This window comes from Phalaenopsis equestris, unplaced genomic scaffold, assembly GCF_001263595.1.
Source record: "Phalaenopsis equestris unplaced genomic scaffold, ASM126359v1 Scaffold000488, whole genome shotgun sequence".
Taxonomy (NCBI): domain Eukaryota; kingdom Viridiplantae; phylum Streptophyta; class Magnoliopsida; order Asparagales; family Orchidaceae; genus Phalaenopsis; species Phalaenopsis equestris.
In genome coordinates, this window is record NW_018164928.1 from 893,400 (window position 1) to 915,416 (window position 22,017).

Below are 22,017 nucleotides of genomic sequence, written 5' to 3' on the forward strand. Positions count from 1 at the left end.
AACTATTACTATTGAAATCAAATTGGCGGTTACAAATGACAACCAAAAAGAAAAATGACAACATCAAACACAGACAAACAAGGCTAAAGTTGCATTCAATGGGTGGTGGTTCGTGGCGGTTGGTGGTCCGGATTGGTGACGGTAAAGTGGGAAGGCAGAGTAAGTGAGCGGAGACAGCGGGTGAACAACATATTTTAATAGTCCAAGATGGCAGTAAGCAGATAGGGTGGCAAGGAAGTGCAGGGGATGGGGCAGTGTCAGGATGGCAGGACAGCAACTAAACAGCAAAACGAATGACTTGCGGGGTTGCGGCTATGATATAGGGGTAGGGGTTGAGGCTGGATGGTTGACGGCTGAGAGAAGGTGGAGGGAAGTATAGGGGATGTCGACGACTGTCATGATGGAAACACAATCAAAACTAAAATCTAAACACTAATATAGCACATATATAGGAAAGGGCCAGAAAGGAATGAAAAGAAATAAGGAAACTTGCTAAAATTGGAAATGAATCAAACATGGGACCGCTCGGTTCGGCTTTGTGTCCTTCCCGTGAGCCAGCGCATGCGCGGCCACGGGATTGCAGGAAGCTTGATTCTGCTCCTGCGGCTATGTAAGATTCCAAGTAATATGTCATCTCGAAAGATGAGAATATCACTTAATAATTGATTCAATTATTCAAACTAAGAAATTTGGAATATTTGTTTGTTCTGCGAAAATACCAACAGATCTTTCTTCTATCTAATCTGAAGATTAGATAGGATTTAGATTATCTTGGTTACTAATCTCCTATAGACGCAAAACCTATATAGTTAATTACATCTTAAGTTATCGAGATCACTTAAGAAAACTCGATTAAGATTGAGGTTCTGCCTTCATAAATTTCAAAGTTTAGTTTTTATGATTGATTATAGAAAAATTAAATGGGAAATGTTCAATGTGGAATAGTTATTTTCGGAAACCAAAAAAATGAAAAGTAGAAAATGTCGAAGAGACCGAGGAAACCTTAGTGACATTTAAACTATCTTATGATTTGGCTTTGCATATTTAAAAAAGAAGCTATTTGATATTTTAATTTTGTAATTTATTTAAAAATTTATGATTGATATTGCATGACATACAAACATGCAAAAACCTAAAAAAAAAAATATGTGAGGATTTACGTCGTATTAGACGAAGAATATCAAAATCCTAAAACTCTTGTCAGACTCGTTAATCAACATCATCTGAGATAATGTTGATGGTTTTGTTGAGGACCCACCTTCGCTTCATGTTTCGTCTTCTTTTGGATATCTCAGATGTTAATAGTTAACTAATCACAATACTAACTAACTCTATAAAGAAAATGAGTCAAGAAAAGAAGAAAACAATGCCTTGAAAGGCATATCCTAGGTTCTTATCATTTACTTATAGTAGCCCTGCAAATCAGATTTAGATTAGTGGGCATATAAAACATTTATTATGACAGAAGTGAGCACTGAAAGCTAACTAAATTTTATTTTATGCAAGGTCGGTCAAGATTTCATGGTTCCGTCATCCCAGTACTGCTGATGTTTTTTGATTTACTTGGCCTAGACAAGTAGTTATACCTGCCCAAACCATAAGGCTTGTCAACAACCATTGGTTGTGTCGTCCAAGAAACCCCCATAAACCCAAAAGGTTTATTATTATTATTATATATTTTATTTTAATTTTTTAATTAAGCCTATTTATAAGTTTTTTGAAGGCATATATCAAGGTTTAATATTATTAGATCTTATAAAATCTCATAAATCACCTGAAAAGGTGAATATGATTCTTATAAACTTAATTATTACTTTTTTTAGAAATTTTGGTTGTTTTGTGAACTTTCATGAATTGTTTTGTTGAATTTTTGTATTTTTTAGGAATTTAGATATTTTGATTTAAATGACTTCAAATTAATGTAAAAAAAAATTTCATGAATGTATATTAAGTTGAAAAGCTCCATGTTAAAATTTTCTGAATTTTTGCATCTTATTTGATTTATTAGAACTATTTCGCTTTTAAAAATGATTTATTCAAAAATTCATATTAAATCTAAATGATCTCTAAAACACTTAAAATTTTACTAAATGATCTCCACACGGTTCACTGCTCACTGCTCCCCGGCAGAGAAATAAGAAGGAAGAAGTCTTCTCCGATGAGCCTCCTCCCCTCCAGTCAGCCTCCTCCTTGTACTTTCTCTTCTCTCTCTTTTAAATTAAGAATTTATTATCTTCTTAAGTTAAGTTAGGTTAGGTTAACTCAAAAGCCTTGGATTAGGCTTGGGTTTGATTGAGACGAGCACAACCTAACCCAAACTTACTTTGTCTAGCCCAAACCCTAACCTAAACCTAGATCTGACCGAACTTATCCCAACCCAGATCTGACCCAAACCTAACCTAACTCTGACCTGACCCAAACCTAATCTAACTCATGTCTGACCCAACCCAAATCTAACCTAGGTCTGACCCATCTCAGACCTAGCCCCTAACTTAACCCAAATCTGACCCGACCCAAACCTAACCTAATTCAAATCTAAGCTAACCCAGGTCAAACCAAATCAAACAAAATCCAACCAAGGTCAAATCAGCTTAACCCAGGTCAAACTCAAATCAAACTTAAGCTAACCCGGGTCAAACCAAATCAAACCAAACCAAACCCAAAACCAAGCTCGACCCAACTCAATACAAGTCAACTCGGCTTAACCTGGGTCAATCAAATCAAAGCCACCTTAGTCCGAGGAAGCCTAGGTCCAACGCATATCAAACCTTAGCACAATTTTAAGCTACCCTAAGCTAGAAAATTAACTCACTCAGCCTGAACTTAACCCAAGTCTAATCCAAGGCTAAAAATACATGTTTCATGTTTCACATGTTATCTTATGTTTTTTTAAGTATTATTTCATGTTTCATATGTTATTTCATGTTTAAAAGCAAAAACAACAAAAATACATATATAACAAAAACAAGGACAAGAACTTCTCAGTTTTCTTCGCAAACATCAAAATTCAAATAAAATAAAATTCAAAACTTAAAAAACCTCTGATTTCTCAATATAACTAGCAAAACCTAGGAATCAAACAAAACATTAATGCAAATACCAAACTTTAAACTAGCATCTAAAACACACCAAGATAAAGAACGAGAACTGAACCTAGGGCAGATCCGACATGAACATTAAGCTAGCTAACATAGACACCACACACATACCCCAGGTTAGTCCGAGTATAGATTTCTATGTTAGTATAGGTATCTAGCTAGTACAAAAGATTAAGACATGCAAAACAACAGACCTACCCCCTGAGGCTAGAGGGAATACCTTAGAATGAACTAACTCATTATTACTGACGAAAGTGTTTAAGACTGCTTCAAAATTACGAAACCTCCATGCTCTGGCACATAAGAGGGATTACTGGTTATGAGGCTGGTCATAGTCGACGAATACCGATATTTCCAGGACAATAAAAAGTTATGGGCATCTTAACTGGGAACGTTATTCCTAAAGTCTAGATTAGTCCGCCTATAGAATTCCTTACATAGTTAAGGGTCTCATTTCTCATCTAGAAATTTTTTCATACCTGACCCTATCCTTATTTAAGGTTCCCAATTGGTCTTGTCGATCAAATCCTATATTCATTATTCATCTTTTGACTTCAAACTCACTCCAAAATCCAATTCAAATCCAATTTAAATTAAGCTCAGTTTGAATTCATTATCAATCCTTTTCCGAGACTATTCAGACATTAATTTGAGTATAGATTCCCTCCATTTTGCGATCAAATCCCTATATCCTGGGCCTTTCCCTGACGTTTTTTCATCGGATTGCAAGTCTCATTCCTTGGACTTAATTCTTCCAATTTGGACCCTTCAATCATGAAAGTCTGATCTCTGACAACTTGACAAATCATATTAATTGAGAAGTTTTTTTTACAGCTCAAGCCCTAAAGATGTAATTAAATATGAAGGCTTGCCTTCATAGGAACTAACAATAAATCTTATCTTACATCCGTAAGGTAGGAGAAAGTCTGATCTCTGACAACTAGAGTCATCCTAAGCTAATGCCTTTATCTCTTGGGATCATTTAGATGGAAAATCTTTAGAGATCTATGGTGGCACACCATAAACTTAAAATCCCCCACCATATAGTAATAATTTATTTCTTGTCATGCAGTTAATGATACGTTTACATGTTTTATTTTGATTGAGATTTCTATTCTATATCAATCATATTATTATGAATGTTGGTAGTTGTTTATTATCGTGCAGTGGTGTATGCGTTATATAATATGTTGAATTGAATCCAATGAGCATATGAATAATATATTTATGTGGGTTGATTGTATGTGCATGACTGATTATGATGAAATCACCTCTTAATGGTACTAGTGAGGGAATACTAAGGTACTCGTTTATGGATATAAAAAAAAATATTGATATTGAAGTACCTTAAGTTGTACTATTTTTAAACGGTGATCTTGTGACGATTATACAGATATAGAATGATACTGACATTATATTGATATAGCAATTCATTGAATAGCATGTTAAGTGTTTATATTGATTTATTAAAAGTTTAACTAACAAGCATTTTGCTTTCTTTTTCCTAGTATTACTGTGATTTAAGAGTATGAATATTCACTAGCTTATGTAGCTCACTGTTATTTTTAAAACTAATTTTTCAGGTTAATTTAATGGATTAAAAGTTGGGGGATGGATGAAAAAACATTTATAGAAAACACGGACAATCAGTAACGAGGTAAATTTAATTTAATTTTTTTTAATTTAATTTAATAAGTGGCACTTTCATTTTGTTAATTACTAGTTATAGAAAATTTGAAATCGAGATTTTAAATCACAATGCCCGACCGTCCGTTATCGCTTTGGTTAGTTCTGAGCCCTGAGCCGAATAGTGAAGTGCAGAAGATGTCGGCAATTGTCCTAACAGCAACATAATCAAAATTGAAATCTAAATCTTAATACAATACTACATATATAGAAAAGGACTAGAAAGGAATGAAATGAAATGAGGAAACTTGCTAAGATAGGAAAGGAATCAAACATGGTCCACTCGGTTCGACTTTGCGTCATTCCCCTAAGTCAGGAGCACGCGCGGTCACGAGATCGCGGGCTTCCCCTCCTATAGCAAGAGACACCCGCATCTCTCTCCCGAGGTTGGAAGAGCTTTAACCGCACACGTTGAAGCTTCTATCTACACATTCATGGTGATGGAGCTGTTGTAATCTCCCAGAACTGAACAATATTTAACTACGACCCTATAAGCGTTTGAATCTCACTTTCGGCTACATTGTCTTGCAAAACACTTAAGTTTTCCCCACTTACAAGTAGCCATCCATATCGGCCAAACCTTTTGAAGATACACTACATAACTGAACTGGGACTGCATATCATATATATCAGGTTGAATTCTACCAAAATAACCCCAGGTTGGCTCAACCAGATCCGAAGTGAGGGCAATATGAATCTCCCTGAACAGTAGCGGTCATGGTCATAAGCTATCAAACAAGACGTCCTAAAACTCTCTGTACTAGCTGGCTTGTGTTTGAAACTGACTCTCATATCCCTCCTTTTTCATCACCAAAATTAGTCATACGGGTGTTGCTCTATAGCAAAGGCACTTGTAATCTCGAACTACACAAAGGGTAAAATGACTATACGCTTGTCATCCTTGGTGAAGGAATAAGTTCATGAACCCATCATAATGAGTCATGTGGTCAAACTATCATGGTCTACCCAACAAAAGGTGACAGGCAATTATAGGCACCACATCACATCGCACTTGAACTTGCAGTTTGTTCTTAATCAAAAAATTCATAAGACACCTCATGTCAATGCTAACCCTATTTCTCTTCTTCAATCATAGCAGGGAATACGGCTAGGAATGTCTCTGAGTCTTGAGGCTCTATTTGTCCACCGTTTGTGTAGACTTTAAGTTCTTGCAGCTCCTTCAATCGATGATGAGACTACATATATTTTCATTTACAGTGCAGCGGGCATAATATGTTGTGGCGAAGCCACTACTGATCCCTCAGAGCCCCAATCTATAGGACCCATCGAACCACAAACATCTCGCCATCATTCGATGGACGTTGGAACTCCTCACCTTTTATTCAGCTACCTCTTTGTCGCTAATTTCCTCCATCACGCCTTGCTTGGTGAAGGATACAACTCAAAGATGAAAGAGATGTGTCCAAAATTATGGCATATGAAAAAATTTTTGGTTGGGATTGTGTTATTCTTCTCAGACTTCTTCTCACTCTGGATAGTTTTATCATTCTCCTGGTCAGACTTCTCAACTGCCTTAAGTGTGCTTCTGTTGATGTCTCCAATAGTGGGCGATTGTTTGAATAGCGGTGGGTGTCTACTCTACTTCTGTTGTCTCTCCACCTTCAGTGCTAAGCTTTAAACATCGCTCAAAGACCAATAAGATTGTAGTTAAACCATGTTCTCTCGATAGCGGGTTTCATGCCTCTCAACGATCTAGCTATCATGTGCACTGGCTCCATCAGATCACATTTTAGCTTAAGCTGCATAAACTTCATTGTGTACTGATGTGGCGGATTTTTCTGTATTACTTTTTTAAGTATTTTTCAATATTACAAAATACACACCAGTTATAATAATAAATATACAATGTAAATCGAATAAAAATAACTTTAGTAAAAATAATTTAATCTTTTAAAAATCTTTAAACTGTCAAATCCCCTAATAATAACACAAATATATGTATCGTTCAAGTAATGACTCTAATGGAGTCTTATATATCGATCTCACAGGGAAGTTGGAAATGCTTATTGATAAATTCTTATGATTATAATGTAAATCACAATTTAAACTACAAAATTGAAGTATGAAATTTGAATATAAAGCAATTGAGTGTATTCTAAATAAAATGCAGTTAAAAGAACTAAGTTAATTAAATTAAAAGTTAAAAGAACTAAGTTAATTAAACAAATTGCTAAACTTTCAAAAGTAGACTTACAAAAACTAAACAAAGTTTTTGTGATGAAGAGTTCAACTTTCATAAAGCATCATTCCCCTTTACAATGAGCATATGGATTGTGAAGACATTAATATCATTTAAAAATACATAAAAATTGTTTTGTGCCTAATAAGAGCAATCATAGTCTTTATCATTTTCAAAATGCATAGAGAACATTGACTAATCCAAAGTTTGGTCCCTAATTCCGTGGTTATGCTGGGAGGATATTGGCTGCCACTACAAAGCTCTCACTACTCCCTCACCTGAGGGTTAACAATCTCGCATTAATTTCCAATCAATTGGGCCAAACTTAGGATTTTAATTTGTTACCTTAAAATCTCCAATTTTGCATCCAACAAAGTATATTTTCCTATTTATTTGCACTCAATCTCATGGATGATATTCTCTTCCATGGAATCAAATGTGATTCTCACTATGTTGTAGAAATCATAGCCCTTTCAGAACATATGTTTCTCAACACATTTTAACATTTCAATTGGTCAAATCGAAAAATAAATGAAGATCAGAGTTTGAATCATCACAAATTAGACATTTTAAACCGTATAAAACAAAATCAATTCTTCACAAAATCATATCTCAAAGTAGGGAGAAGGATAAAGAAGACTACTCAGAATTCATGAGAAGGAAACAACAAGAGACAAATTTCATATATAAAAACGAGTTTGCAAAAATAAAGAAATAAAAGACAATTTATCTTAATCATTCCCAAGCAAATCCCTAGAAGTTCTCTTCAAGCAATTTTCCTCTTTACAAGCACTCTTAATTATCTCTTAGAAGAATAATGAAGAAGAAATCTCTCACTTTCCCTCCTTTTACAATCCTTGAAGAAAATCTCCAAGCTTTTGACCTTCTCTCTCTCTCACGCCTCAATTGAACCGTTGAACTCCCCTTCACGCCTCTTCTCGATGCCCTAGACTTCCCTCTCTTTTATTAGAGGTTGTCTCCCTACAAAAAGAATTCAAAATTCTCTCCAAAATTCTATCCAAAAGTAAACCCTTATGAATTTCAAAAGATTTGTCTTTTGATCCAAGAGACATATTCCTTCATAAAAGAAACTTCTAAAGTTTCTAGATGCATTGAATCACTCCATAGAGCATTTAAAACAAGTTGTCCCTTCGAAATTCGCGCAAAATTCATCCTGAACCGCCTTAATTCGTAAAAAGTCATCTCTGGCGCCACAGGCGCTAGTTCTGGCACTTCAGGCGCCAGCTTGCTTAAGACTGTGCTATTCTGAGCTTTGGCGCTTCAAGCGTCAGGCGCTAGAATCACAAAATTCATTGTTTTGGCTCCAAATTTCGTCATTTTTTCTACTTTTGCTCCAAATATCTAAAATTGATATATCTGTAACAAAAACATGAAAATACCCTTTTTTTAGTGTAAAATATCACCAAAAATAAGCATAAAATGTGTACTTAAAACAACACATTATTTTGGTATATCATGTACTCCACTGATATCACTCGTTGTAGCCTTGTAGGCGGTGGAGTCTCTAGAAAAGATTCTGCTGGATGTATGGGGTAGATATTGTCGCTGTAACTACCTCTTTATCTTCTCCCTGGTAGTTTTCTTGCTCTCTCCTTCTCTCTTTCTCTTCCTCTTTAGGTTCTCCCACCACAACAATGCGCCCTTCTTCAGCTTGATAGCAACAAGCTTCACTTTACGATCACCTAGCACATCATTATATTTGAAAACCCTCTTGACGGACTGTAGCCACTCTACGAAATCATCTGGATACAATCTCCCCTCGAAATCCGATATACCACTTTCACTCCTGAGTCTTTGTATCCTCCAAAAGGCACTTAATCGTCAACTTCCTCCAATACTATATCCTAAAGCGTCATGCTATGTGTTCTTCTGCATTGGAATCATCCTTATGGAAGCGATTTAGGAGTTCCTCTCTCACCTTGTCGGATCTTGCTACTACGCTCGACTGTGACCTCTCCTTGGGTCCTTTCCTCAAGATCAGCGAGTCATTGTAGCACTCGGCAAAATTTCCACTACATCTCTTCCATAATAAACTCCTAATCAGTGTCTGAAAATTGCCTCTTTGGTGGCATGATTAGGCTTAGGGCCCAAGGGGTGAAATGAAATGTAGGGGTGATGTAAGGTGAAAAAGAAAATTTAGTGGCCGATTTGAAAAAAATCAATAAAGTGGAAGGGTGATAGGTGGAGATAGGATTGGATATTGGTAGATGCTAGAAGCCTTAAGAAAGGACTAGGATTAAGCTAACTCTAATACCAATTGATACTGAAGTTAATCAAAACAACAATAAGAAAGCAAATTTTATTATTGAAAGCAGATAAGTTGTTACAAATGACACCCTGAAATGGAAATGACAACAGACAGACAATCACAATAAAAGTTGCATCAAATTGGTTGTGGTTCGTGGCTTGGTGGTTCAGAATGGTGACGAATTGACGGTAAGGTGGGAAAGAAGAGTAATTGAGAGGGAACAGTGGGGAATGGCAAATGTTAGCTGTCAAAAATGTATTAAACTCATCCTTAAGCCTCGACGTTCACATCTTATCAAATAAAATTCCCAACAATTTTAACCATAAAACCTTTATAAAGATTACATCCACATCCATATTTTAATTCCTTCATAAAATATAGCAAAGATACTAAAAACTATTACATCTATGTATCATATTATCTTTTAATAACACTAAATGATAACCATTAACAACATGAGAATTAAAATTATATATCTTATACTTAGCTAATATTTGTTCAGCAAATTTTATGGTATCTATCTTCAACAAAATTTAACCAAACAAGCCAAATACTGAATAGGCTAGTCCCCAACCTAATAATAAAATATGCAACATATAGTGACTCGGTTCATATCTTTTATGACATAGTACTAAAAAATTTTATTTCAAATTTGAAAATCTGAGAAAAAAAGAATTCAACTTTTCTAGAATAAAACAAAAGTAACATCTGATCTTTTAATATTATTAAATGATAATTGTTAATATCATACCAACTAAACTTACATATTATATTCAACCGGGTCTTCATTCTACTAATTTTACAATCAATATTTTCTAAATAATTACTAAAGCAACCAAGTATTAAATGGGCTAGTCCTGAACCTGGTAAACAGCTCTGTAACATATAGTGACTCAATTCGTATCATGAAGAACAAAGTAAGAAAGAAAATTCCATTTCAAACCTGGAAATCTAAGAAACTGAGGTTTCATGTTTTCTAGCATAGAACCGAGGTCCTTCCTAAACCCGTGTCCCTGCAGTAAAACTTATAAATCACAATTTGCACAGTGAGAAAAACCTTGAAATATACCATAGAAAATAATAAGCTCTATGATTTGTGAATTAAAATATTTTGTTTTTGTATTTTGGAAAAACAGTGCGCAATATGTATTTTGTAGCTTCAGTAAGTGAAATGATGTAGAAATTACCATTTCAAGTGAGAAGGATAGGAATATACAAAACTTCTGAATAGCTCAAATTTCGAAAGAATTACATGCATAACACTTTATTCTTCAGGTATATACATATCTAACACCTAAACTTTAATTTTTACATATATGTCATCTTACATATAGTAGAATTCAAGTTGGTTGGTTGAAGTGGACGACTGCATCGGGATTATTGTGTGATAGTAAAGTACTGGTTCGATTGAAAGGAAAATTTTATAAGATGGTGGTGAAGCCTACAATGCTCTATGGCGAAGAATGTTGGCCTTTAAAAGAAAAGCATAAAACAAAGTTTAAGTTCTGCTGATGAGAATGCTTAGGCGGACGAGTGGCTTGACATTTAAAGATAAAATGTGAAATGAATATAATCGTGATAGGATTGGTATAGCTCCAGTGGCGGACGAGATTAGAGAGAGTCATCTTAAAAGGTTTGGTCACATCAAACGTCGGTCATCTGATGATCCAGTTAGGAGAGTAGATATTTTAGATTCAACATAGATTAAGAAAGACTGATGTAGACCTAAAAAGTCTTCGGAATATTGTATAAAAAATGATCTTAATCTATCAAAATTAAATGAAAAATATGACACTCAATAAGACGCAGTGGAGAAAAAGAATTCATGTAGCCGACCCCACTTAGAGGGATAAAGGCTTATTGTTGTTGTACCTTCGCATAAAAAGGTGCATTTCGCTTTTTAAAAGTTAAAGTAGTGGTTTTTTTGTTTTGATATAAGAGAATTGAGTGGTATAAATACAAAAAATAAAGATTAGGCGTTGGATGTGTAGATACATAGGAACCGGGTGGTATGTATGTAAATGCCCCATCAAACTTTTCTGAGAAATATGCATAGCTATTTGATGTATGCTATGATACCTTGTAGGTGTCCGCAGGCATTATTGATACTTGATCGAGCCAATATACACCTTCCTTAGTGGTTGTTATTTCGAGCCTTGAATTAGTATTTGTTCCTTTAGATTCCAATAAGAGCTCCACCTTAGTCCAATCTGATGTCTTAGATGCATCAGTTCTACAAAAACATTCCTCCTCTAATTTATCCAAGAAATAAAGGTGGGAATATATAACTTATTCCAGTTTAAATTCAATTTTTTACAATATTAAAACAAAAGAGAAGAGTAAACCTGATGGTATCTCCTGCAAGATAAGTTAATCGGTCTGAGCTTTTCAGTGAAACTAAAATGTTTGCAGTATCTTTTGACTTAACATATATCACCACCTTATACTTTTTTCCATCTTCAATATGCTGGAACACCAAAATAAAAATAAAATAAAAGTTGTTGGATTAATGCACTGCATAACTGCAATAATAAATAGAATAGGATTTATGATACATATCAAATATTAAAATTATCCAAATTAAATTAAGTTAAAAGTCGACAATGGATACATAGGGGTGTAAACAAGTCGAGTCGAGCTAGAGCCACCCTTGGCTTGAGCTTGAGCATGAGTTTCATTAATTAATCGACCTGGAGCTCGATCAGGAGCATAAGTCCAAGAGTTCTAGCCGGCTCACAAACCAACTTGTTTATAATTAAACAAATAATACAATATTATTTTAAACTAGCATTATAATAGAATAACAAATAGGATGAACAATTAGGAGATAACTAATAAAAAATCAATTGATATAAAATATAAAATATCTTTTTTTATTTTTTTAATTAGAATATAGAATCTTAAATTTTAATATATTTTGAGTATATTCTAGATTACTTATTTTTTAAACAAGTCGGCTCACAAGATTACGGACTAGAGCTGTTTTTAGCTCTTCGGGCTCAACTCACGAGCCACTTATCAAGCCAAACCTGCCTGGCACATGAGTCGGCTTGACTTAATAACACCCCTATGGATCTAAACAATAATTAGATATAACATTTAATTTGTATGAAGCATACCATGCCCCAGTAACCAGGATTATACACCCCGACACCGCCCACCGGGCACCTATTAGTTCCCCTATCGTCACAACGTACTTCCATCCTTAGAGCAACTCTATTTCGAATAAAACATGATGATCGGTCCGTCGACAAAAAAATATTTGATTCATCCCCAATAGTAGACCATGGATCAATGTTTGAAGGAGTGTTAGAACCACCAGCTTCAAATCCTGGACTCCAAATAATGTTTAGGTAGATACAAGAAACAAAAAAAGTGAGCTAAAGAAGGGCCACAAAACAGAAAGTAAGCTAAAAAAAAGGAAGATTTACATGAACATCTGTCAATTTCTATATATTTGCAAGTTTAGCGCCTAAACTTCAAGTTTTACATACATACAGTTTACCTATGCATGAAAAGGCGTATTTCACTTTTTATAAGTTAAAATAGTGGTATTTTTTATGTGATATAAAAGATTCGGGTGGTATATAAGTAAAAAAGTAAAGTTTAAGTGTTAGATATGTAAATACATAGGAATTGGGTGATATGTATGTAAATGTCCCCAAAAAAAATAAACTAGAAGCAATCCTACTCCTCGCTCTTAGGAATGAAGTCATTCACTCAACTTACCTCTATTGCTTACAAGCTCTGCCCACAATCCACCAGCTCCAGCATGGTTGATCTCCTGCCCATGATAACTCAAATCGTTAATATAACTTAAATTTAATTCAAATTCAAAATGATCAATCAAGCTTATATTCCGATTTAAACGAGCAATAGTTTGAAACAAATCAAATGCTTATAAAGTCCAAAATAGAATGATAAAAGTACATCCAATATGCAGAGGCTAAATTTGGAGGCATCAGAAGGGGTGAAATGTGAAGAAAATGAAAATGTAAATGTTAATAGAATTGAAGTGAAACAAATTTCCACACACCTACGTTGTTCAGTAGAAGTTGAGTGGAAAAGTAGTTCCATGTTTTGTGTATTTCAAAGAAAAAACTAATTTACACTCTAATGTTACTTCAGTTTTCATGGGATTTAACCAGATAATCACAACTAGAAATAAGCATGTGTACTGCTTCATTTTGTAAAATAAAATTCTTATGAATTACACCTAATAGTGAGGTAATAAAAAAATGAAGAATTACATACATGCCACACAATTCCTAGGCATTTATATATCTAACACCTAAACTATAATATTTACATTAATGCCGCTTTACCTATGCATGACAAGGTATATTTCACTTTTAGAAAGTTAGTCATAGTAATAATTTTTATGTGATATGAAAGATTTGAGTGTTAGAAATGTAAAAAGTTAGAGTTTAGGTGTTAGATATGTAGTCATAAGAATTGAGTGTTATGTATGTAAATGCCCCAAAAAGTATTTCCCTTCCGCTAGATTATTTCAATAAAAACACAACCAGAGGAGCTATCTGGCTAAAGTAGGATTAAACTTAAATACGATATAGTTGTACATCAGAAAAGCATCAGCACTAATCTCGAGTAAGTTGGCCTCTTATCTGTCCCTTAAATCCTAAAACGGACGACCCGCAGAAGAAAGACCAAACGTCATATCACCAAAAGATCAAAGACTTGATTAACCAAGTATATATCCTTTAGGTCAGGACTTGAAGCCGACCGAACGAAGGTCATCTGAGCAAAAGTACAAGATTTATTTAGTCGAGAGAAGGTATTAGCCCAACTCACAGAAGAAATACCAAACGTCACATCACCAAAAGATCAAAAACTTGATTGACCAAGTATATATCCTTTAGGTCAGGACTTGAAGCCAACTGGACGATGGTCATATGAGCCAAAGTACAAGATTTATAAGTCGAGAGAAGGCATTAGCCCAACTCTCGCCCCAGCATCACCACTCGCCTCATAAGAGTTCCCTGGACTCTTCTGGATACCATAGGTTCTCACCATGATACACTACGTGAACACCGCTAAGGGACCTGCCAAGATACGAGCTACTTATCGGATTGCGATGATTCACCCTCTACCCAACAGTCTAGTCTCATCCTAGCGATCTCAGCAAACCGAGCAATAGAGTAGCCGAGCTATAGGCTTACTTATGTAAACATCTAAAATATCCTGTAACACCCCCCTTAAAGTAGGGGTAAGCATATAATTATCTACATTATATCCCCTTCTCCTATAAATAGGGGATCATTTCTACAGTAAAGGGTAATCAAAGAATATAAAAAAAATCCCTCACTCTATTGTTTGTTACTTCAGTCTCTCTCTCTCTCTTTTGGTGCGATTCACGGGACAGATCCGGATTGAACATTAGTAAATCTTGTTCCATATTTATTAAACATCAATAGGATTAAAACATAGAAACTGTTTGGCACACCAACCAGCAAAGCTTGTTAAATAAATCTTCAGCAATTAATAGGATTTAAGATTTGCAGGTGAGGGAAAATTTTTAAGTTTATTGAATCCAGTGAATGGTGGGATTTAGTAAATTTTATATTTAATCACAAATTGCATTGAGACTAGATTTATCAGAACTGGGATTTAACCAAATTTTACTTTATCCAGCCTGAAACAGGATACAAAACAGCCCCTGAATATCATATACAATTTAAACATCCAATATCAAATTCAAATTCCACAAAGGCGATGAAGAATTCATAAAGCAATTCCAACAAAATCAAAGACCGAAATACTAATAAGAACGCCAACTTCACCTCAAAAAAGATTCCAAACAACTTATCGGGCATCTTCCGCGCAGATTTTGGCGAAGCATTGACAGCTAAAGAGGCCGTTTGATTTGCCAGCAACTCTATCGCAGAACATAGACGTGAACAGCACAGTAGAACCATGAAAAGAGGCATAATTCCACAATATCCCCATTCCACTCCCATTTTGCCTTAGCTGCATCCAATGCACACACTCGGAGTGAGAGCTGCAGGAGAAAACAGATACACTCCGCGTGTATCAGCTCATCTGCAAAAGCTCAAATCAATAAGATAAAACCTTTGGGAAGACGACAAGAAATAGGGTTTTCGTGCAGCTTCAGCAACGGGGACAGGGCCGAAAATGCTCGCAGTTGACCTCTTACTTACGTATCGTCGGAGCAGAAAATGTGCGAAAATGTGGCGCGCAAAAAGTCTTCTGGATTATGGCAGTAAAAATAAAATTATTAAAGAAAGGGGCATTTACATAAATACAACCCAATTCTTACATATTTACATACATTGTCAGTCCGCTATTGTAGTCTAGCTATCGACCTTCTAACTTTCGTGAGAAATTTAAGTCAGTAGAGCGACATTGGACTATCGAGTAGATAGTGAATCACAGTAATTTGATAGTACCTCGCTCTTCAACCATGAGAGCCTAAGGGATGACTATAAGATTCTTTGTTGTATTGTTAATTATTGATCCCTGACGAGGAACATTTAGGGCATTCACGGGATGTTTTGTGATATTATAAAACCGCATCTTTTCTCGACTCAGATCTACTGAAATACATTTTTCTTTTATATTGGGTCAACTTTCTTCGCGGTTAGCTTGATTTCATATTTTTGTTGTTTCGATCTAGATGGTTTGTGCTTTGATCGTTTCGTCGCCTATTTTGCTCCTCGTGGCTTAGTCAATTTTGGTTTTGGCTCGAATAGTTATATCCGATCAGATAAACGTGTATCGTGATCATCTATCAGTGAGTTCTCCCCCGTCGTACTCTCCTTCTCTCTACAGTTAGATATCCTCAGAATCAACGCTCACACATCTTCGACGTGCACCTTGGGAAGATGATAGGCATGTAAAAATTCATGTTTAGTTGTTCGATATATATATACCTAGGAAATCAGCGGTATTTATGTAAATCTTCCCAAAAAAAAAATTTGCATTATTACCATATTTATTCTCCTCCATTGCCAATTCCTTTTTTGGTACAAGTTGTGGCGTGTAAGTTAGCATATTTTAATTTTTTGCATTCTAGAAATGTTTGTGGGTAAAGATATTGGTCTTAAATTTATAATATATCATATTTAATTAAATATAAAATAAAAATAATATGGCATGAATGATTGCTTTGTGCGAAAATTTCTTCAAGGAAAGAGTAATATTTTGATTAGCTTTGCTAGTAGCATGTGATGTTTTGCAATGATATTTTTTAGTTTATTTATTTGATTTATTTTATTTTATTTTGGATGAGATAAATTAACATGTCCCAATAAGATATATAATCGAAAGGCAAAATGTTAACTTGCTTGTGACATAATGATTGAAGGTATAGTTCTTGTGTTTCTAAAAGCATGTATATTACTCTTTGAGCTCATCTTTTCTGAAAAAAATAATAATAACAACGGCAATATGGTGGTAGACGGTTGTTAAGATCATTGGATATGGTTGGATTTGCTCTTAGAGATGGTGATATGACACTTAACAAAGTCAATTCGAACTCATATTGATGCTAAAACTCAAAATAAGTTCAACTGCTTGATTGCAGGCTCAAACTTGTGCACCAACTCATGCCAACCTCATACAACCGGCTCAACTGTAAATCTATAGCTCATATCAAAGTCGTTGCAAGAACGCATTGAAGAAGAATGGGAACTTCAAAGATGGAATTGATGGAAGCTCGTTGGTCAAAAGCAACGATAAAATAAGAGAGAAGGTTGTGAGGGAAGCTTATTTTGAATCTTTGATATAACGATGTTACTAACAACACTGTGAGAGATCGATGAAAAAAACAAATTGGATAGCATTGAGACAGGACTAATGGTAGTAGCTTGGTGGTGAAGGCGATGCCATAACGAGTTAGTTAGTACGAAGACGTGCCGATCGTCGAAAGCTAGGAGGATAAAGCTACGACGACAGCTCGTTGTAGAACCTAGCAAAGGGATTTCAATGGGAGCTTGGCATATAGTGTAGCAATAAAAACTTGCTTGAGAACCCAATGATGAGATATGCGGCGAATGATATGACAATGAACTGTAAATAGAACGACGAAACTTAAGTGAGCCCAATTATAAGCCAACAAGCCGAACCAGGTTAAGCTTAAATTTGTGTATAATTTGAGTTGAAATAATAAGTCTAGTCCCTAACTCAATAAGCTCAGCTCATGAGCTTGTTAACGAATTAAGTTCAATTACAATGTTGAGCTAAGGTTTGATACCCAAATTAACCATATGCAATTTACACTAATTGAAAAAAGAAATATCAGGATATAAAATATTTCAATAAATTTAATAAAATATATTTCAGCATTTATTCTATAAAACTATAATTCAATTATTTAGTTGAATTAAAGCTTTATGTTAATTTTAACATTGACTAACTTAAATATTCAAGAAAAATTCCTTATCTATAGCTATTATTATAGATAAAAAGAGAGCTAGTTATATATGTCACAATCATGTATATATTTGGTATGTATTGTTGGCATCGATTTTTGATGCAACGTATGCAAAACATCTTCATCGAGTGACACGACGCTATGATTGAGTTATACATCATCTTAGCCGTATTTCTAGTCTATCATAGTCAAACTAAAATTGCCACTAGTATCCTCCGCGATGATGCTCGTTCCTGTGGCAAGGAGTTTTATTTGGTTGATACTGATATTCTCGTGACATAGACCATTAACGAGGTTGTTCCATGTGTGTTCGTGCCTTAAGTTTAAGGTCCGGACGAACGAATTTCTCGATTGGAATTGTCGTGCTCGGTGAAACGTGTACAATTTACCTTCTCGAGCACTTTTGAGATGCATTTCCACCCCTATCGAGGTCTGAGGGTCATGTGTGCTCATATTCGATCCTCCGGAGGTCCTAAGAGGCTTGAAATCCCTTCAACGGACTTTTCCAGAACCAAAATTTTATGTCGATTGGTGTAACCATGCCTTATTCTGGCATGGTCGTGCCTAACCAATTGGATGACCACACCAATGCTTCCTAGAAGTGCTCTAGGTTCCTCGAGCAGCGTGACCACGCCGGTCAGACAGAGCGTCCGGCGTAATTACGCTGAGCTCGGGTGTAGCCACTCCGAACCCTGATCCACGATTTGAATAATGGCATGACTATGCCTGAGCCCTGTGGGGCCACGCCATCGTAAATTGTTTAGCGAGTTTTGCATTTTGGGCCCTAGTCTCCCACCAATGAGAAGGCCATAGCCAGTAGTCCTCATCCCCTAAACCCTAAAAGGTTATTCACCATAAAATGGCATAAAAGGAATTGGGAAGGTGGCTTAGATCCATTGGGTAAGCCATTTGAGGAGGATTAACCCGGGAAAAGGCTCATTTGCTTGGATCGACAGCCATTGGAGTTGGAGGGGAGGAAATGAGCAAGGGAGCTTGGAAGAAGCTTTTAAGGGACTTTTTTGGAGGATATTTTCATTTTCTTCCCAGAGAAGGCCAGGGAAACCATTTTCCTCGTCTTTTTCTCCATTTCTCTGGCCATCTTCTTTGTCTTCAGCGACATTCCGGCTAACCAATGGGGAACGCTTCTTCACTGTTTTGGGGAAGGTCAACTCCAGCGATTTCCTTATTCTCTCAAGCGAGGAGAGCTTCCTCATCTCTTAGGAGAATGAGGATTATGGAGTTCTCATCATTCCTACTCTCCGGCGAGGAGAGCTTCCTCATCTATTTGGAGGTAAATTTTGAATACTTCATTATTCTCTCTCAGGCGAAGAGTGCTTCCTCCTACGATAAGCAACACTTTGATCATACGTTACGTATGTGAGATTAGGGGTGTCAAACATTAACTTCACACTCCAACATGACTCGATCTTGACTCGAAAATTTCGGGTTAGGGTCGAACCAAATATTTTTCGAGTCAGGTGCATGTTAGAAAATTTATCAATTTTATAATTTCATTTTCTCTAATCAAGGTGAAGAAATTAACATGTTTACTAATAATTACATAGAGAATTATTCTAAATGGGCTATACCTTATATTCTTTTCCCTCAATAGCACTTTGCCAAATAAAATTTATGATGTCTCTTTTTGTTACTTTTTGTATACGTGTGTGAGATGGATCTTCACGCAACACTAAAACATTAAAATGCTACTTTACCATCACTAATTTTTTGGCACTCAAATTGACTAGATTTCCATGTAAAAATGAAAGTTTTAGATGTCCAAATATATGAGTACATAAGAATTCAGTGGCTTATTATTATCTCTCAAGATCTAACTTTTATCTTTTTATGATAACACCCCTCATATTCAAATAATACTTTTCTACAAATCTATTATTGCGTGTAGTTTAATATAAGAAATCACATCAACCAAAGTTGATGCAATTGATTCCTAACCAATTTATATATTTGCCCGCGAAAGTCTTAGAAGTACAACACCGAATCCCCACCAAACCCAACTTACCCATTCTTTTCTGAATTCTTTTAGTTGCTCCAACCATAGCCACTTGGCCACCCCTCTCTCTCTCACTAAAAATTATTGCATAAGGACACCGCATGCATGCGGTGTCTGATCCGAACCGTAGATCACGGTGATCTATGGTCAGGATGTATTTTTGATTATTTAAAAAAAAAAAATTAAGTGAGGCCCACCGAAATACATCCTGATCGTAGATCACTGTGATCTACGGTCAGGATCGAACACCGCATGTTTCTCTGCATGCGGTGTATGCAATAATTTTTCGTCTCTCACTCTCAACGCAGGAAAAATGCATGAAAAGGTGTATTTCTTCATTTAGAAAGTTTAAAATAGTCACATTTTGAATATGATATTATAAATGTAATAAGAAAAAATTAGGTGTTATATATGTAAATACATAGGAATTAGGTATATGTAAATACATAGGAATTAGAATTAGGTGTTATGTATATGCAAATAGCAAAAAAAAAAAAAAGAATAATAATGATCTAGTCTTGTAAATTAAGAATTTTACTTTCTTAAATTATTAAGAACATTTAGATTTTTTTTTCAAGAAAATTATGTTAACTAACGTTGCTATTATCGGGCCTGAAGCCCTACATGCGAAAATTTGAGGATTGTGTTAGGTAGTGGACAACTATTATGAAATTTGTCAAAAAAAAATCATGGTATGAATCATTTAAATCATCATGTAAATGATATGACATTCACTGGAAGCGACGTGTTGTATAACATGGATTAAGTAAAAATTGTGAAAGGGTCGCAATACATATGCCTGGTGTAGGGTCAAACATGCAAGGGTACTCATATTACGGACGAAGATGAGTAAAATAGTTAGTTCACGAAAAAAATATTATGATAGGATATTAGAATATATATACTGTCATATGTATATTAATGAAATTAGTTGATATTATGATTCATGGAAGATAAATATCTTATGCATTCAAGAGACTAAATAGTTTGTAGTGGAATAATAATATCTTATGCATTCATTGAAGAATCAAAAGGAAAAAAAAAATTATAAATAAAAATAGTTTGTAGTGGAATAATAATGTGAAAGAAAAGATAAAGTATAAAAGGTCATGTTATAAAAATTGGTTTAATATTACAAGTTAGAGAATTGAGAAAAATACAAGGTGACCCATACGGGGTCTTAGAGAGTATGTTATGACGCAAAAAAATTCATTTTTAATAAATTTTATAAAGTAAATGTATAAACTAATCAAACAAAGAAAAAAGAAAAATAAAATTTTAATTCAAGTGTATTAAAGATGAAAATAAAGAAGTGTTTTTGTTATAAGAAGATATTCAACATATTTGAGTGAGCTATTTTGATAAACTTTTTAATGAAGTCTGAAAATATGATTGACCTTAGTAATCTTAATATCTTTAATAATAACAAAACATTTTATTTTTACCATCGCATGAGTTAAAAAAAATTATGAGGCTCTAAAGAAAACAAATGGTGAAAAATTTGTAGGATCTGATGATATCTCAATTGAAGTATGAAAATATTTAAGAAATTTGATAGTTTTTTAGCTTACTATATTATTTAAGATTATTTTAAAAATTAAAAAGATGCTTGAGGAGTCGAGGAAAAGTATTTTGGTTCACATTTTAAGAATAAATTGGACACGGAAGAGTGTGCAAATTATAGAGGAATTAAGTTAACGTGTCATACTTTAAAATTATGGGAGAGGGTACTTGAACATAGGTTAAGATGTGATATGAAAATTTCTCAAAATCGTTTGGATTTATGCTAGGTAGGTCTATTATGAAAGCTATATATTTATTAAGAGGTTTGATGGATGAGTATAAAGAGAACAAGGAGAATCTACATATGATTTTTGCTAATTTAGAAATAGCTTACTCCAAAAGGGAGTTATTGAGAATAAATGTGTTGGTATGACTTATATTCAAGTCATTAAAAATATGTATACTAGAGTTGTTACTTGTATTCGAACAAAATGAGGATTTACAAAGTATTTTTCTTGTTCAATTGGATTACATCAAGGATCAGCTTTATGCTCATATCTTTTTGTTTTAGTTATGAATGCTCTTAATTGACATTTACATTAGGATGTAACTTGGTGTATGTTTTTCGCTGATGATATCCTTTTTGTGGATAAGACTAGAGAAAGAGTTAAGGACAAACTTAAATTATGGAAGTCTACATTGGAGTCTAAAGTCATTAGTTTGAGTAGATCTGAAACTTAATACATAGAATGTAATTTTAGTCGTTGTTGCTTTAGTAGCAAAGTTATAGCTATGGGTGATTAAATCATTAAAAAGTGTGAATGTTTTAGATAT

General features: G+C 34.7%; 1 protein-coding gene across 2 annotated transcripts in view; it reads right to left on the reverse strand.

Annotated features, from left to right (window-relative positions):
* The window catches only part of LOC110028072 (alpha-L-arabinofuranosidase 1-like), a 36,958-nt gene extending 21,496 nt beyond the window's left edge, over positions 1–15,462 (reverse strand). The window contains exons 1-7 of one of the 2 annotated variants that reach the window (XM_020729784.1): positions 15,344–15,462; positions 15,055–15,241; positions 12,983–13,037; positions 12,373–12,584; positions 11,599–11,720; positions 11,333–11,486; positions 10,197–10,266 (exon numbers count right to left, since the gene is read on the reverse strand). In XM_020729784.1, coding sequence (XP_020585443.1) covers positions 10,197–10,266; positions 11,333–11,486; positions 11,599–11,720; positions 12,373–12,584; positions 12,983–13,037; positions 15,055–15,231 — 790 coding nt within the window. In that variant the 5' untranslated portion in view covers positions 15,232–15,241; positions 15,344–15,462. The other variant, XM_020729783.1, reaches the window with a different exon arrangement.
* Positions 15,463–22,017: the final 6,555 nt, after the last annotated feature.